The sequence below is a fragment of the Juglans microcarpa x Juglans regia genome, chromosome 3S, assembly GCF_004785595.1.
Source record: "Juglans microcarpa x Juglans regia isolate MS1-56 chromosome 3S, Jm3101_v1.0, whole genome shotgun sequence".
NCBI classification, from domain to species: domain Eukaryota; kingdom Viridiplantae; phylum Streptophyta; class Magnoliopsida; order Fagales; family Juglandaceae; genus Juglans; species Juglans microcarpa x Juglans regia.
Window position 1 is genome coordinate 27,286,951 of NC_054599.1, and position 17,303 is coordinate 27,304,253.

At 39.1% G+C, this 17,303-nt stretch overlaps 4 protein-coding genes and 1 non-coding gene across 5 annotated transcripts; 2 read left to right on the plus strand and 3 right to left on the minus strand.

The window, feature by feature from the left end:
• Window positions 1-923: 923 nt before the first annotated feature.
• On the minus strand, window positions 924-4,184 carry LOC121258233 (protein CYPRO4-like). Its single transcript, XM_041159663.1, has 2 exons — window positions 2,395-4,184; window positions 924-1,401 (listed from the first exon to the last, which is right to left on the minus strand). Exons 1-2 carry the CDS (start codon window positions 4,027-4,029, stop codon window positions 1,111-1,113), a joined length of 1,926 nt encoding a protein of 641 aa, XP_041015597.1. The 5' UTR covers window positions 4,030-4,184; the 3' UTR covers window positions 924-1,110.
• Window positions 4,185-4,781: 597 nt separating this feature from the next.
• TRNAR-CCU lies at window positions 4,782-4,854 on the minus strand. Its single transcript has one exon. It is a non-coding gene; the product is annotated as a tRNA-Arg (tRNA).
• Window positions 4,855-4,972: 118 nt separating this feature from the next.
• On the plus strand, window positions 4,973-8,385 carry LOC121258238 (probable LRR receptor-like serine/threonine-protein kinase At1g67720). Its single transcript, XM_041159669.1, has 9 exons — window positions 4,973-5,189; window positions 5,533-6,088; window positions 6,221-6,687; window positions 6,799-6,934; window positions 7,037-7,108; window positions 7,264-7,332; window positions 7,497-7,568; window positions 7,662-7,733; window positions 7,881-8,385. Exons 1-9 carry the CDS (start codon window positions 5,111-5,113, stop codon window positions 7,885-7,887), a joined length of 1,530 nt encoding a protein of 509 aa, XP_041015603.1. The 5' UTR covers window positions 4,973-5,110; the 3' UTR covers window positions 7,888-8,385.
• Window positions 8,386-8,909: 524 nt separating this feature from the next.
• On the plus strand, window positions 8,910-12,025 carry LOC121258236 (protein disulfide-isomerase SCO2-like). Its single transcript, XM_041159666.1, has 3 exons — window positions 8,910-9,459; window positions 10,507-10,633; window positions 11,762-12,025. The coding sequence occupies exons 1-3, from the start codon at window positions 9,085-9,087 to the stop codon at window positions 11,833-11,835; spliced, it is 576 nt and encodes a 191-aa protein (XP_041015600.1). The 5' UTR covers window positions 8,910-9,084; the 3' UTR covers window positions 11,836-12,025.
• Window positions 12,026-14,984: 2,959 nt separating this feature from the next.
• LOC121258237 (cell number regulator 1-like) lies at window positions 14,985-17,096 on the minus strand. The gene is made up of 4 exons (XM_041159667.1): window positions 16,658-17,096; window positions 16,484-16,555; window positions 16,175-16,387; window positions 14,985-15,265 (listed from the first exon to the last, which is right to left on the minus strand). The coding sequence occupies exons 1-4, from the start codon at window positions 16,851-16,853 to the stop codon at window positions 15,189-15,191; spliced, it is 558 nt and encodes a 185-aa protein (XP_041015601.1). The 5' UTR covers window positions 16,854-17,096; the 3' UTR covers window positions 14,985-15,188.
• Window positions 17,097-17,303: the final 207 nt, after the last annotated feature.

Below are 17,303 nucleotides of genomic sequence, written 5' to 3' on the forward strand. Positions count from 1 at the left end.
GAGGTACCACGGCGCCCCGAGCCCCCACTCTCTATTTCAACAAGATCCAGACCGAGCTCAACAACATGGAGTTGCTCAGGCTGTGAAACACGACTTCAACACTATCATTTGAAATAAAAGTAGGAGAGAGGAAAGGTGGGGTTCAAACTCAAAGTCGAGTATTTTTTTGGACGATGATTGTAAGTTTTTTGTGCTAAATATATTTTATCATTCAAAAAATATATAGATAATAAGTGGATTTAAAGATATTTATTAATAAAATATATAATGATTTTGAGAAATTATTAAAAAAAAACTTCAAAAACAAAAACAAAACAAGTACCAAAATATTAAGACAATATTAACAATTTAAAATCAAAATAATTAAAAATAAAAAGAACATCCCTCTCTCTGCACAAGCGACCGAGGGGTGGTCTGAATCTCATCCTAGAGGTGATCTTTCTCCGAGTAGCCACTCCAAAGGTGGCCCGCGTTTGAGAAGCAGTCTACAAGGTGGTGTGATTGAAGTCACCACATATGGGGGGTGAGGGAGGGATTCCACCCCTTCCTCCTTCTTGGCTCCTTCACGCCTGGGGCCTCGGGGGAGGGATTTTTGTTGTTGTTTATATATTTAAGTTTGTGAGTTTACTCTTGTAGGATCTCTTTGTAGTTAAAATATTTCTCAATCATTTATTTATTGAGATGGAGTGGTAACATGGATAAACAACGCATGTCCGTAATTGATTGTGTCCAAGAGGGATAAAATTCAAAACAAACAAGTTGATTTGAAAAAGAGGTTCACCCTGAGAAAGGTATGGTGCCTGAAGGGAGAGCGATGGGTCGATTGGTTCGATATATATGCCAAAATTTATAGTGGTAAGACACTCAATATCCCTATCTATGACAACCCTCATCACTCTTGCGTAATTATCCACACCACCAAAGATTTTCAATCCCAACCTTTTTGTCACGTAGTACAAGTGTAACAAAGAATTCATGTAAATACAAGCAACAAGCAAGATAAGCAGGAAGAGAGAGAGAGATCTAAATACAGATGAGAGCAAGCCTGAATGAATGCACACAAATCGGACAAGAACAAGAATGCAACTTTAGGTAAACAAAGATTAGTTGTCAATCTTGTCGCTTACCAGAGAGACTAATGGAGCTAACTTTCAAAGGGGTTGCCACCACCAGTGGAGCTTCTGGAGAATCACTGCTAACACCAAACTTGTCGTGCATGAAACGGCTCTCAACAATGGACTCATCCTTCAACACAATCTTGTAACAATAACAGCTTTTAAGGCCTTGTTGATTCCTGTAGCACTCGTGAGCACTGTTCTTCACCTGCTGGAAGTCCCAAATCACGCTGAACTTGCCCACCGTTGCAACCAGGTGGCGCTCTTGTTTTCCATTTTCAGTGACCTAAAAGCCAATATTGCACATGAAACAAATCCATAAGTTTCGGGTAATATTTTTTCACCAACTAAATGATAAAAAAAGCAGTATTTATCATAAGTTCCAAAAAACACCCTGAGTAAACGGCAAATAATTAATCTAATTCAACTGTAAATAGGTAGTTTAACAGAACCCCCCCTAGGCCCCAACTTTGAGCACACAAATGAAACTATAAACCTAAGCACTGTAACTAAAAGTCAAATCATATGCACAAACAACAGTAAAAGTTATCTATGGAGTTTACAGAAAATTATATTTCCATTCATTGTTCGCCACTAGATATTTCAGGATTCATTCTTTATGACTGAAGATCATCACCCATCATTTCAGTGTCTATGCATGGTCCAATCTCGGATGGTAACAGTGCATCCTAGCCAGGTATAAGTCCCAAATAGACAAGCATATCCTTTGTAAAAAAGTGGATCACACTAAAGACTACGCGAGACTTGTCTATTTGAGGCTTGTCTACTTGAGACTAGTACAAATCATTTCTCTAAACCAAATATCTCCCCTCTGGAAAACAGAAAATTGTGTGCTGTCTCCACAAGATAGAAATGTTCTTCTTTACCATTTCCTTCTTCCGGATCAGATTAAAAAAAAAAAGGATAGATAAGACAACCACCATATATAAAGAACAAACCTCAAGAAGCTGTTAATTATGAGCACACTACCTTTCAAATATGAAAGATATCCATCACAACTTAAAAACAGATCAGAACCTTTTCTTAGTGCATGCGAGTTCTTAGCAAATACAAAATAGCGCTCTCCAGTTATTTGTCCAAAATCTTAAAATTAATAGTGCAAGCTTGTATGTGAATTCCATTCGAACTGACAGGGCAACGAACAACTTCGCCAGTCGTCAGTTGCCACTTAAAAACATATAACAAACTACGGTCTTATGTAGATATATTACAGAACAATTAAGGGTTGAAACGTATAAAGGGGATATAGTATGCCTACCCACGAGAAATGGCCGCCGTGAAATTTATTATTTGTCCCAGCCAAATGCGAATCCAGAGGAGTCAGCTTCAACAACCTTGGAGCAGGAATCTTGTTCCCCATTCGACCACTAAATCCAGTCTTTGTCCTCCCATCTTTGTCGGTAAACAGAGTGCAAATAAGGATCAAATGGGTGTCAGTCGTGCCTAAAATCCACTTCCCATCGTACGTAACATCCACATTTGTAACTGGTGAGCCGAGCCCTGGAAAAGCTGTCTTGGCCTGCCTCATCGATGACTTCGAATACAACCTTATTTTCCCATCAAGAGAACCAACAACAATCGACCCGTCCCCGGTCGTCGCAAAGCACTGAAAATTCGTCCCTCTCGAGAACTGATGCCCCTGCGTCCAATGCAACACTGGTGAATTTGCCATCGCAATGTTCTGAACCATTCCTCTACGATCACGCATATCCCACTGACATAACTTATTATCATCCAACCCCAAAAAGGTCGACTCCGACGGATCTAATTGGGACCCCTTAGTATCGTTGGTGATATCCCTCATTGTAATATCTGCCCCATCCTTCTCAAACTTCCACTCCGTAACAATCTTGCCTGTCTCAATATCAAGCTGTTGAAGCCCGGTGGCGTGGGGCTTCCCTTCATTCAATGGACTCATAAGGAGCATATTAGTCTCGGCCCTCATCAGCAACGCCTTTTTCGGGGTAGACAATCGGCCGGAACTCGAGTTCCCAGCATCGAATTTGACAGAAACACCTTTCCCATGGATTCCATGATTAAAATTCCTGTAAATCTGCACACCTATATCGTTCACCAAGAAGCTGTTATCCAGAGCTCCCAGTGTCAAGCTCTGTACACCACCATTCGCCACCTCCTCAAACTCCTCTAGTAAGTCCTGGCTCGCCCGAATAGGTGTTTCCGGCTCGCCGCCATTGTCTGTATCCTCCCACATCGAATCGTCCGCCGCCTCGGGCTTCAGCCACCCAAGGAACTCTTTCCCGTAAACCTTAATCTTGTTTTCCTCAGTCGCTTTGAGCCCGTGCACATTCTCAAACAAATAATCCTGAAATTCAGAGACGAATTTCCTAAACGCCTGGTCGGTGGGGAACTTCAAGGCCCACACGCCGTTGGATACAAAATCGACGCGGCGCTGATCGCCGAACAACTTCAATTGCATCTCCATCGAAACCCTAGCACGAACCTTGGACCCCACTTTCAGTACCCACCAAGACTGTCCCATGGCGCCGTCCGGTTCATCTTCATCACCCTCACCGTCGGTTTTGGAGGTTCTGACAAAGGAATAAGACGCGTGCTTGTCCGAGACGATCCACTTGGCTTTGGGGGTGTTGCCACCGATGTGGAGGTAAAGCTTGACGGAATTCGTCGAATAAAGGTTTTGCGATGAGGAAGGAGAGAAAGAGGCACCGTACTTGAGCTTCAGGAATTTGAGCTTGGCGTCGACCTCAGCTAGGGATTTGGAATTAGCTTGGGTCGCCGGCGAGATTTGGGGCTTTTGTTGGTCCTCGGTGTCGTCGTATTGCTCCTGCTCATCCGCTTCCTCTTCCTCTTCAGTGTATGCGTCCGAGTCGGAGTCAGCCAAGTCGAAGCCGTCGCGGCTCTGAGAGGTACCCATCGTAGCCAGAGGGAGAGAGTGAAAATGTCGATAAGATCGTCGAAAGCTTATGAGAAATGATTTGAGTGCGGAATTTCAGAAATGTTTGAACTTGGCGATCTCAGGAGCGGTTAGTTCGGGACTTGGCCCTTTTATACGGAATGTGTCCCCGCCTCTAACTGGTTTCATTAATTTTTTTTTTTAATTTCGTTTTAAGAAAAGGTTTTTTTTTTTTTTTGGAAGGTTATGTTCTACCATAAACTATGTTCATATATTAATAGATGTTGTAATTTTAGTATTACCATGTTCGTGATCAGATGAAAATAGAATAAATATGTAATAATCTATAACTTCTTTAAGAAAAAATATTATCTAAACTATAATGGAAAATATTACTTTAGATACAAAAATGTAATCAAGTAAATTCATTTGAGCTTTGTTATTTTTCATTTTCATACACTATATATATTTTTTTATTTTTTTAAATTAATTGATTTCTTCTATTTATTATTAATATACTATGCACTTAGTAAAAAATAAATAAAAAATTATGTGTGACGTGTGAATGATGAATAAAATATAATTCATAAATTAATATGATTTAATATATTATTTTAAATTATAAAATTATTTTTATTATATAATAAATATATCAGATCATATTATATTAATTTATAAATTTATTTTTATATCCAGTTTCAAACCATATATCTCGTACTTCTTAAAAACGACATGTCAATCGGCTGCTGCTATCTCTACTAAAATTCGCCCATCGCGCCAGATAGGGGTCGAACCTATGACCTTCCGCTTAGGAAACGGACGCTCTATCCACTGAGCTACAGGCGCTTTTGTTTCTTATACCGTTTCTACTTTTAATATTTGGAGTTATAAAATTGTAATGATAACTGAATTGACCTGGTCAACATGTTCTCAAAATCCTACCACTCTCTTCAAGCGATGTCCTCGACCTGTGGAGCCCGCCTGTGAATCCCGAACTTGACGATACCCCCCACCCCACCTTTCTCTCTTTCTTTCAAAAAAACAAATAGTCCAAAAACTTCCCGGTCTGCATTCATTTCTGGGTGCCATTGATACCCAGAATATGAAACTCTCCGTATTCCTCCTATGGCTCGTCAGCATCCCTCTCCTCGTCCAGTCTCTCCCAGTTCCTGACATTAGAGGTACTGCATTCCTCTCTCTCTCTCTCACAAGTTTTTTTTTTTTTTCATTTTTTGGGTAAGTGATTCATAGATCACACTTTTGCTCAAGAGAAGAAGACAATAGAAAATTAAATCATAACATGATGTTCATTCATTTGATGATACCAAAACTACTGCATGCCTACGATCGACTATGTATTCTCCAGGGTAAATCTATTATATATGTTCGGTAATGTATAATATAAATAGGTTATCATACATTTACTTTGAAGAACTATACTAAATATCAATCAATAATTTTCTCCTTTCTTTTTCCTATAATTTTTCTTTTGTTGGATGAATGCGTACGTAAACGCGCGTATAGGTTATCTCCTAAACTGCGGTACTGCGGGCTCGTCTGGTGAGGTAACCTCGGGCAGCCTAAAGTACATCACGGACGAGGGTTTCATATCAGTCGGCAACATAACCACCCTCAAAACCCCAGACGGCCTGTTGCCCGTACTATCCACCTTGCGGTATTTTCCCGACACGAGCGCACGTAAATATTGCTATGTGATTCCTGTGACCAAAGGAGGGAAGTACCTGTTGAGGACGACGTACTATTACGGAGGTTTCGATGGAGGGAAGGAGCCGCCGGTGTTCGACCAGATTGTGGACGGGACTAAGTGGAGCACAGTCAACACCACCGAGGACTATGCGAACGGACTTAGTTCGTATTATGAGGTGGTGGTTATGGCCATGGGGAAGACGCTGAGTGTGTGCTTGGCGAGGAACCAGAAGACTGTTTCCAGCCCCTTTATCTCGGCTCTTGAGCTCGAGTACTTGGAGGATTCCATGTATAACACCACGGATTTTAGCAAGTATGCGCTCATCACTGTTGCGAGGAGTACCTTTGGAAGTGATCAGGATGACATGATAAGGTATGACCGGAAATCAACTTCTTGTTGATCTATCTATCTATCTATCTATATATAGAATAATGAAGAAAAGAATGTGGAATAGAAGCTTGAGAAAGTTCTGATGGTGAAAATGCAAACATATATGTTTCCTAGTTATCCAGACGACGAATTCAACCGGTTATGGCAACCATTCAATGACGAGATCAACCCAGTTGTCATAAGCCACTCCAATGTAACTTCTTCAGACTTTTGGAACCTCCCACCGGCAAAGGCATTCCAAACTGCAATCACAACAAGCCGAGGAAAGGAACTCCAAATCCAGTGGCCACCTTTGGCCCTCCCTAGCACTAGCTACTACATCTCACTCTATTTCCAGGACAATCGGAACCCGAGTCCATACAGCTGGAGAGTCTTCAATGTTTCTCTCAATGGCCGGATTTTCTACACCGATCTTAATGTCACGGTCAGTGGAGTCACCGTCTACGCGACGCAATGGCCTCTTTCTGGGCAGACCAAAATTGTATTGACTCCTGCAACTGGGATACCTGTTGGACCTGTCATCAGTGCTGGTGAATTATTTCAGATTCTTCCTCTTGGTGGAAGGACTATCTCTAGAGATGGTAATTACCCCTTAAGCCATTACATATACCTGCACCATATATTTTTTATACTACAGATTTATTACTTTTTTTGCGTTGCTTTAGTCATTTAATTTCTTGTAATTTTCTCAGTGATGGCCATGGATGAGTTCGCCAGAAACTTGGACAACCCACCTTCCGATTGGAGGGGTGATCCTTGCTTACCTAGAGAGAATTCATGGACTGGAGTTGCATGTTCCAAGGGACAATTTGCTCGCATTGTCACTCTGTAAGATTTCATACGTATGGTAGTTAATGTTACATTTATCCAGCTTTTTATTGATTATACGGTAATCAAGAACTAATTTATGTTGTTTTTGATAATATGAAGGAATTTAACAAATTCTGGGCTGTCCGGCTCACTGCCATCAAGCATTTCCAAGTTAACTGGACTCACCCATCTGTAAGCAATGATATAGTAGTCCTCCTCCTCATAATTATATATGCTGTACGTCCCACTCCACCAGCTGCAGGCTTCCATCTCATGATAATATCACATGACCTAGCTTCATATTCATGATGCCTGTTGATTGGAATTATTTGCTTGCATGCATGCAGTTGGCTTGGGGGGAACAAGCTGTCCGGCACCATCCCAGAAATGGGCTCATTGAAAGTACTACAAACTCTGTATGCTAGCTAGCTTCATGCTTCATTAATGCTCGTCATTTCTTAGCTTTTCTTCTATACATATGTAACATCCCGATCGATCTCATGTTGATTTTTCTTTTTGCTTCTCCTCCCCATTCCCCCCCCCCCCCCCCCCCCCCCTTTTCTTTGTGAATCTGGTGAAGGCATTTGGAGAACAACAAGTTGGAAGGACAAATTCCTCAATCATTAGGCCAACTTGCTAAACTACATGAGATGTAAGTACTACTGCCATGATCAGAAAAGCTTCTTTTTTTTTTCTTTTCATAAGGAGAGCTGGTAACTAGTTTGATGAAATGATTTGTTAACAGATTCGTCCAAAATAACAATCTTGATGGTAAAATTCCTCCTTCACTACAAAAGAGAAAAGACATTAATATTCGGTAAGCACAAAACATCGTCTTGGTTCTTAATTTTTTGTCTAATTAATGTAAATTAAGCATCGAAGGGTCTTTAATTTAGCTAATTGCAGGTCCTATTATACATTGACTTCGACTGACATTAATTCTGGTTTATTAATTGATCTGCAGGTTGTAGGGATATGCAGAAAAAAGCACGACTATATATGATAGAGATGGATGAGAGATCAGGAGATCAGTGCTAACAGATAATTCTGCACCACTTTAATTAGTGCATGCCTAGCTAGGGTGATGAAACAGAAACAAGTTCTACCATTGTAGCTGCAGCCGGCCGAGGAAGGCAGAGGGTGTGTCGACATTGATTGGCATTGGTCTAAGATGAAGGTCTACATGTTTGTGTCTTGCTTCTCACTACTTCACTATTATTGATCAGCGTCAGCATCATGATTGACGCTAAATCAACAAACTAATTAAACCATGCCTGCAACATCAGTTTCATGATATATATATATATATATATATATATATATATATATATGAAACTTTATTATTGTCCGTACGTTATTGCGTTTGACTTTCTCCAGTTTATATATCATCATGTTTATGTTTCAATCTATATTAATATATGTAATTAATCATGTGAGATTATGGGAGCTTTTGTGCAATTTCGCCTAAATGGTTGGGCCGAGGTAATATTTGATATTAGGGCAGGTTTGGGGCTAAGATGAGATACAAAATTATTATCTGATCTTATTTTATCTCATTCCATTTTATTCTTAAATATAATTCAAATATAAAATTTTAAAACTAATCATTACAATTTTTTCAAACGTTTAAATAAAAAATAATTTCAACTTTTTCAAATTCACAAACAAAAATAATATTATAAAACTATATTATTAAAATATTTTAAATTTATAATATTTTTTATTCAACTTTTTCTTTCTCTTTTTTCAAAACTCAAAAAATAATAAACTCATATTATCTCACTACTATTTACAAACTATTTTAGTATTATTCATAAAATTCTATTTCCATATCACTACCTAAACAAGCTCTTATCTAGACTTATCATGGCGACATTGTGGCCTTAAAAGGAAATATTGAAAAGGTGGCCTCAGCAAACTTTTGTAGTAGGGAAAGTAAAAGTCGCCGTTACCAAAATGGTACTATCAAAGCGTGGACCCCGTCACCGACGAACCACACCCAAACTTCCACTTCACAAAATTCACAGAAGGGAAGAGAAGAGGAGGGGAAGAGAAGCCAGTGTGAAAAAAATAACTGCAAACTGTCAAAAACCAACGGCCACCTAGCTCGCACCACCATTTCCAAGTTCATCTCTTTGTTTCTCCTTATAACGGTAGTCTCAAACCGAATGTTTGCTTTATACCCTACCTCTCTCTTCTTCCCATCTAAGCCTTCCGCCCTCCGCTGCCGCGCCACCGGGGACATCCCGGTGGGCCCCTCGTTCCCCCGGTGGTTCCACTTCCCCTCCTCGGCCGAAATATCCGGCGTCCGTATCGGCCACGACGTTGACGCAGCCGCCAAGGACGGCTCGGCTAGGAGCGGCGCACCCGGTAACAACAGCCTGAAAGTTAATGCCAGAGAGAAGAAGAAATGGTCTCGTTGGGGAGATAGCTACTTGGACGACGATAGCGACGCTCTTCCGCTTCCAATGACCTATCCGGATTCTTCTCCGGTCCCACCCGAAGAGATCGATCGACGCCTCCGGTGCGATCCCCAAGTTCAGGTTTTATATTATCTCTTCCTAATTGATCTAAATCTTGCATTCAATTTTTTTATTCTTTTTTATTGTTACTCTTTTCTAATGTTAGGAGGCCTTTTGGTTTGGGGGGTTGAAGTTGAATTGCAGATATAGCTTACTAGTGCTTGCAATTCCTCCACTTTCCAATTGTAAAATGTTTAAAAAGAAATTTGAGACGAAGAGGTTCTGAGTCTTTACATTTTTCGCTCAAACTTTTATTGAATTATCATGCAACAAGCAATGAGCTTTAGAAAACTGTTGCGCATGAGCGCATCTGTTTTCTTGCTACGTTAGCGCTTTAGAAAGATTGCAGCCCTTGTTATTTTCTAATAAGGTAGAAAAGGCGTTTTCAGCCCAGCTCGACTCGAGACCAAGACTCCTTACAACTTGCATCAATAGTGGCACTGAGCGGCCCGAGATTGATTAAAAGGGCAGCCAGCCAGTCCGCCCATTTAGTGATTGTGATCAAGAGCACACACTGGACGGCTTATTCTGGTGTTTATCAGTGGTGGTATACAACTGGATTAGGAGCTTTTTGCTGGTTGGTTCCATTACCCCGCAGCTGCTCCAAAATTGGCTTGGTTCCAAGACGGAGAATCTAAAACAATGACTCATTCAATTTCATGAGCGAACAATTCAATTTAATAAAGCCTAAAACCAAACTACGGTAGTAAAGGTGAGGTATGTTAGGAGCCACATTGAGTATGCTAAGGTTTAATACTTCTTCATCGTCTTATTTCACATGTGGGCCTGCTGTGGCTTCCTCTTTATTTCTTTTTTTGTTCTTGTTTAAAGTTTCTCCCCATATGATTGGCAATTCACATCCTGGAAGAATCGCATATGAAATATGCCAAAGAAGCATCGTCTTTGTATGTGACGGTTTTGTACCTTTAAAACTTGGTGTCCAAACTTTTAGAACCAAAAGATCACCACTATGGCAGTTCCCCTGTTCCTCCCTTACACATTCACAAAGCAGGAAAATAAAACCTAGAAACATGAATCATTGGAGTCTGATTCATTTTGGATTTGCAGGATTGCAAGGAAGTCGTGTACGAATGGACAGGAAAATGTCGAAGTTGCCAAGGATCCGGATTTGCCAGCTATTATAATAAAAGAGGAAAAGAGATCATCTGCAAATGCTTACCTTGTGCAGGAATTGGTATTCTTCTTCTTATCGAGTACTTCCGAGGAATTTATAATTTATTACATTGAATGAGGATTCTTATAACATGTTGAAAGGCTAGAAGTGGTGCTTACCTGTTATGATTTTAAGCACCTGCTTATCTTACCATTTTCTATTTTTAGTTATAATGATGATCCAGTTGTGTCACTTATAAAAAAAAAAATGATCCAGTTGTGCTATATGTTCAACGTGTAGGTTACAAAGCATGAGAGATCTACAGGATTCATGAAACTTCACAAAGAAAATATCCATAATGAACTGTGATGAAACTTGTTATCTTTAAAATGGGGATGGTTTTCAGGTGCATGGTTAGATAGCATGTTCTTTGGAACATGAAGGGTCTTCTTTGATGTATGACGTTAGTCTTGGTTCTGATCACACAGTAATGGTTAATCTGTTTGGTGTTACTCGGTTATTCTTGCAGTAGGGTCGAGCCTCTGTTGCTTTTTGGATGAGTTTAATGTAGCTTTTGGTAGGTCAGTCAACATACCAGATGGATATGGGAGCTCCTCAGTAAACAAATTCCATTATCTCAGAATTAGATTAACTATAATGTGCACTATCTCCACTATTGTTTTGCGTAGTCAATGATATCTGGTCTTTGGTCTTCTTTCTTTTTGTTGGGGTGTCCCTTCACTTGCCAGTAACTTGTTCTTGGGTGGTTGGTATTGGCAAAGCTAAGGCTAAGAAAAAAAGTTTGGCAAGGTGGCTCTACATTCTCAATTTTGACGCATTAGAAGGCAGGGAAAATAAGTTTGGACATAAGGTTCCAAGTTCAAGTTTGAGTTTTACTTTGTATTCAGGTTTTTTTATTATGCTTAAACAGCTTAAAGAATTTTATGTTCTGCAGGTGTAATAGATTCCCTTAAGTTATGCTATGATCTTGGTGTGGTTACTTTTAGTGTTTACTTGCATGTTGATGGGCACCTATTGAATACATAACTTGCCTTTCTCAAACTATGATTATTATCAAGCATATTTCCTTATGAAAACTGGTCAAGTGAATTGTTAGGTGTTTAAACGGCCAAAGAAAATATTTGGTGCTTGATTAGAGTAGCTGTGTGGGCGTTCTGGAGTTCACACAGATAGTTTTCATGATTGCAGGATATGTGCAGAAGATAACAGCTCGCAAGGACATTGAAGTAATGGAGGATTTAGATAATGGAAGACCACCATGATTAAAACAAATATAGTTTTGATTCTTTTTAAGGATTCCGGGAACTATACCATGCAATCATTTTGATATTGTTTATCCTCTTGTTCAATACAGTTTGCATGTAGACTAACCACCTTTGGGTTTCTATACCGGGAAAGATAACCTCCTTGAATTGGGAAGGAGATTCTGCAGAACAAGGCAATAGAGAAATGTACTTTTTGCGAAGAATGTATTCTATTCTTTTATGCAATCCTTGTTAAAATGTATTCTATCCTTGTTAAAATGTTAGCATTACGACAGTCCTCGCAGATACGGAGGTTCTTGATGATCCTAAGAGGCGTCCTTGCTGGAGTACTGATCAGACCATATGCAATTGCCAAACAAACGCTCACTATGATAGATCAAGCATGGCCTGCTCCTTGGCCTCCTTATAGATGTCATGAAGAACATATCGTGTCCGGTACATAACCTGCTTCTTTCATCCCAATGGATGCCTTCAGCTTTTCATCATCCTTGTACTGAGCTGGGTTTCGAAATTCCCCGATTCTATTCTTCCCATCAAGCATGCTGATTGCGGTGCGCTTTTTGGGTGGAGAATTTAAATTTTACAAATCAAATCTTACCATTTAAGTGATGTGTATAGTGTATTAAATTAATACAAGCTTGGACTATTCATCACTTTACCCGAGTTTGAATGTTTGTGCCCTCTGCTGCATGATGTACGATTGGTTCGTGTTATCCTTAATTATTACCATTTTCTGTATGGATCAATGCTAATTAAGTGGGAAAATCCCTCTGTTGCAAATGCTAAGTTAATCACATTTTTTTCTAGTTTTTGGACCGATTTGGATAGATATATAGATCATGTTGAACAGTGATAACACAAACTACACTTGTTTTTGTTAGTGCAAAAGGGGTTGCAAAACAAAAATTAGTGAGAGAGTTTCTTTCAAGGTGCGTTACAATGTTGTTTTTCTCAAGACAATATTCGCTCCCACCAATAACGATATGCATATGGGTTGTAAACGAATTTGCCTCCAAGATACAATAAAGCTCATAACAAGTATGTTTGTCTAACTGCGTTATGCAGACACAAAATTAGACTCTGAATACCCTCAAATTTTGCTCTTCAACCAAAAAATTAGAAATTTGTTCTCTCGAGAACAAACAGATTCTAACAAGTTTTGAAGAAGTGAAAAATTTGAGAGAGAGAGAATTTTGAAATTGAATTTCAGGATACTCAAATGGCAGGCCAATGAGTCTATATATAGATAGTTAAAAGATGCGAACAAAAAGTTATTACTTTTCATTTTTCTGAAAACTACTTGGAATAGGTATATATATTGTGTATGTTGCCACAAGACACAATAACTGGACTTGGTCCAATGGTCACCTAGTTTCTCTTCCACTGGTTGGCACCAGTTTGAACCACAATGGGAGCGCTTGTGAGTTTTATTTTTCATGCATTGTAGCACCTCGCTACTTGTGCCCCATTATTGACGCGTTGCAACGCCTCACACAAGGCTCCTACTCCTGGTCTACATGCCTTGTGCTTTAGGGTGCTTGGCTTTCTGTCTGTCTACAAATAGGAGGCGTTAATGAAAATATTAAAGTCAAATAACCATCAAATGCGAATTGATGTTGAGATGGAGTCCTTACAGGGGTACTTCTATTATCAAACAAGGCAGAACCAGAACCTAGAGATCAACCAAGGATTGACTACGGGAACAAAGATTGGATTGGAGACTGCGTGACTTGATTCCTCTTCTTCCACAAATAGGAGGCATTAATGAAAATATTAAAATCAAATAGCCATCAAATGCGTATTGATGTTGAGATGGAGTCCTTACAGAGATACTTCTATTATCAAACAAGACAAAACCAGAACCTAGAGATCAACCAAGGATTGACTACGGGAACAAAGATTGGATTGGAGACTGCATGACTTGATTCCTCTTCTTCCACTGAGTGCTTGGGGGATAGAAAACAGTTTTTTTGCAAAAGGTTGGGCAGGCTTGAAAGTGAAAGGCACCATATCGGGCCTTACACAACGGGGGAAATTCCCCTCACTTTATTGATGGGACATTTTGATCCCCTTTTCCTCTCAGCCCCAAGGATTCTGGTTCAGGAAAGGGTCAACGCAAGGATCTTACTTCGAAGCAATCTCTAGAGTTTTCTCTTATCCGAACAGGTCTTGCAAGAAAATAGGATTTAATATTGAGCTCCAAATATTCGCTATTGGGATAGGATGGCTCCTACTAGCTCTCCCTCCTTAAGAACCGCACGTGCGAGTTCCCCCGTATACGGCTGAAGCGGCGAAGGGATCCTTGCTCAAAAGGAACGCTAACTATATGCTTAACACATGCAAGTCGAACGTTATTTTCGTGGAGCTGGGCAGAAGAAAAAGAGGTTCCTAGCTACTAAAGGTAGCTTGTCTCACCCAGGAGGTGGAAACAATTGAGAACAAAGTGGCGAATAAGTGCATAACGAGTGGGAATCTGCCGAACAGTTCGGGCCAAATCCTGAAAAAAGCTAAAAAGAAACCCTACCGTTCGGTCGTAACAAGACCCCACTGAAGACAAACATACTCCAGAAAGAAATGTCATCACCTTGATAATGAATACAATCCCCGAGTCCATGTCGTGATAATAGAAAAAGTACCACCTGGATGTATATGTAGTTAGTCTAGCCGTCCACCCCCCAAAAAAGCTATGGAACCAGGCTCTGATCACAACCAGATTCTATTTTTTTCATTGAGATTGATGTTGAGTATGTCGGGAAGAAAAAAAAAAAAAGAGAGAGAGAGAAGACGAGAATTGTCATCTACTCTAGAAAACTACAAGCAACTCCATCAACAACTTCTTCTTCTTGAAGCAAAGGATACAATCACTATTTTGAGCCATTCTTTCCGTAAATCAATCAAAGCTCCCATTGTCATTGGGGTGACTCAAACCCAAGCCCTCTGGATAAACCCAAGGCATTAATACCACTAAGCCATTGAATGGCTTATCATGCAAATATAGACCCAAAATATAATAAATCTTATAAACTTATAAACTTTCCATATATAATTCACAACTTTCAAAATCAACCCAAAAATATTATTAATAAATATAATATATAAATAATTATTTTAAAAATACTTTCAACAGCTTTTCATCACCTATACGCTTAGAAATGAGAGTACCATAAACATAACATATGTTGTTTACACAGGCTGCTACATTGGCACAAATTTCACGTTTTTCCTTCTCTGATGCCAATAACCATTCAAACACACACCCCCAACAATAACGATACAACTGAAAAAAGAAACTGCACGCAGCAAGGAAGCAGACAGCAGGATCAACAGCAAAGGGGTCTTGGTTTTCCATTTCACCTTGTCATGCCTGGTGCCACTGTTGGAGCTATTGTGACTCCCCGCCTTCGTCTGTCCTCGTTGGCTTCCCATCCTTCATTTCCAACAACCACCCACAAGAAATAAGTTCCCATAAAAATAAATAAATGAAGCCCCAAGAAAGAATTAAAGTGGATTGAATATAAGAAAGTATCAGGTCAAGGCAAAAATATAGAAAAACTTAAAAAAAATATAAACTTTCCATATCTATCCAAAATCTTTCGCAATCTTCTGAGTAAACAAAATCAAGATGTGATGACAGAATATAGTTATATAGTTTTTCCATTTTGGCATGCATATGGTAGATGGGGAATATCATGATCTCGGAAATCAGGATTGCATCGTGTGTAACCAATAACCATGATTGTTTTCGCATATGAGATGAGATGAGTTGAGATTAAAGTTAAAAATTGAATAAAATATTGTTATAATATATTTTTTAATATTATTTTTATTTTAGAATTTAAAAAAATTAAATTGTTTATTTTATTTTATGTCAGAACTTATAAAAGTTGTAATAATTAAATGAGATGAGATGAGAGGAATTTTGAAAACAAACAAGGTTGTCCCGTTTGGATAGTGAGATGAGATGAGATGGTTTTAGATTAAGGTTAAAAGTTGAATAAAATATTTTTGAAATATTATTTTTTAATATTATTATTGTTTTAGGATTTGAAAATTTTGCATTGTTTATTATATTTTATGTGAAAATTTATGAAAATTATAATGATGAGATGAAACAAAATTGTTTTTTATCCAAACGGGACCTAAAAAAGATACCTCATCTTCAAAGAGAAACCAACGGTTTTCTTCAACAATTAATTTGGAAATAAGAAGTATAACATGTCTGAGTTGCCGACCAACACGAAGAAAAAAAAGATTTCAAAGTTGATTAGAGATTGTTGTTAAAAAAGAAAAAAAAAATAATGAAAAAAAAAATTTGATAACCAAGAAGCTATCATACCTATCCCCATATCAAACCCACGATTATGCTTGAGCTCTCTGTATTCTTGGCACAGAGCACAAGCCGGACAGCAGAAGTGCACTATGCAGTCTGCACAAGGTGCCTCTTCCAAGTCATATTTCCCCCTCATTTTTGAGCGATTACAGCAGGAGTACAAGCAGGCGAAACCAGTAAGACCCAGAATAGCATAGATCGCGCCACTCAGAACACAAGCTGTAAAATACGATCAATCAATACAAAGAAACCACTCTAACAATCGTTCCATATTATCAAACTAAATGATGAGCAAGTTGTTTTTCTAAGGCTTACATGGAAAACCTTCGTTTACTATCTCAGCGATCTGTCCAAACGTGATGCAAGGGCAGCAGCAAGTGGTAAAACCTTTAAAAATACATAAGTGGAAGTGTGAATAAATGAAACAGGATTTGATATGTTTATTTCTAGAAATTGGTGATTAAGCAAGACGGGGTTTGAAGTCTTTACAGTTTGCAGGATCATCACAACAGTGGCAAAGACCAGTTGACCATTTCACTGCACCACCATGAACCGGCCTCCCGTAGGGTATATATGGAGGAGCATAGAGTTGTGGGGGAGCAGTATTTGGAGTTCCTGAAACCGGGACAGCACCTGGATAGTGTTCAGCTGCGTGTTTATCATAATCAGGTGCTGTAGGATACATTTTTATGGGTAACCGAGCAAAGATTATGGTAAGCTACCGATTTGTTGTGTCTTGATAAACAAGGAATGGGGCTTGATATTTGATATTTATGTTGAGAAGGGTCATTTGGTGGAATTAGTCACCCGGTCTACGGTTTAGAAATTTCTATGCAAGTGATAAAGAAGAAAGAAGAAACGTCAAATACTGAGAATATAATATACGTATCTTTCTAGAATCCGAACCAATTGGTGGTTTGAAGTACCAACTCTGAAAAGAAAAATGCAGACCCCTTCACAATTAAATTCTAGAAGTTTGACAGAGTCCAGCCGGCTGCCACTTCGTTTGCTTCTAATATATTGCGAGATGGCCCAATGTAAGGTGTTGCCTTCAGTGTTCAATCCATGTTCCTTTAACACTCCTCCTGAGGCAATTTAAGTAGCTCTGACTAGAAGACCAACTGCAATTCTTGGA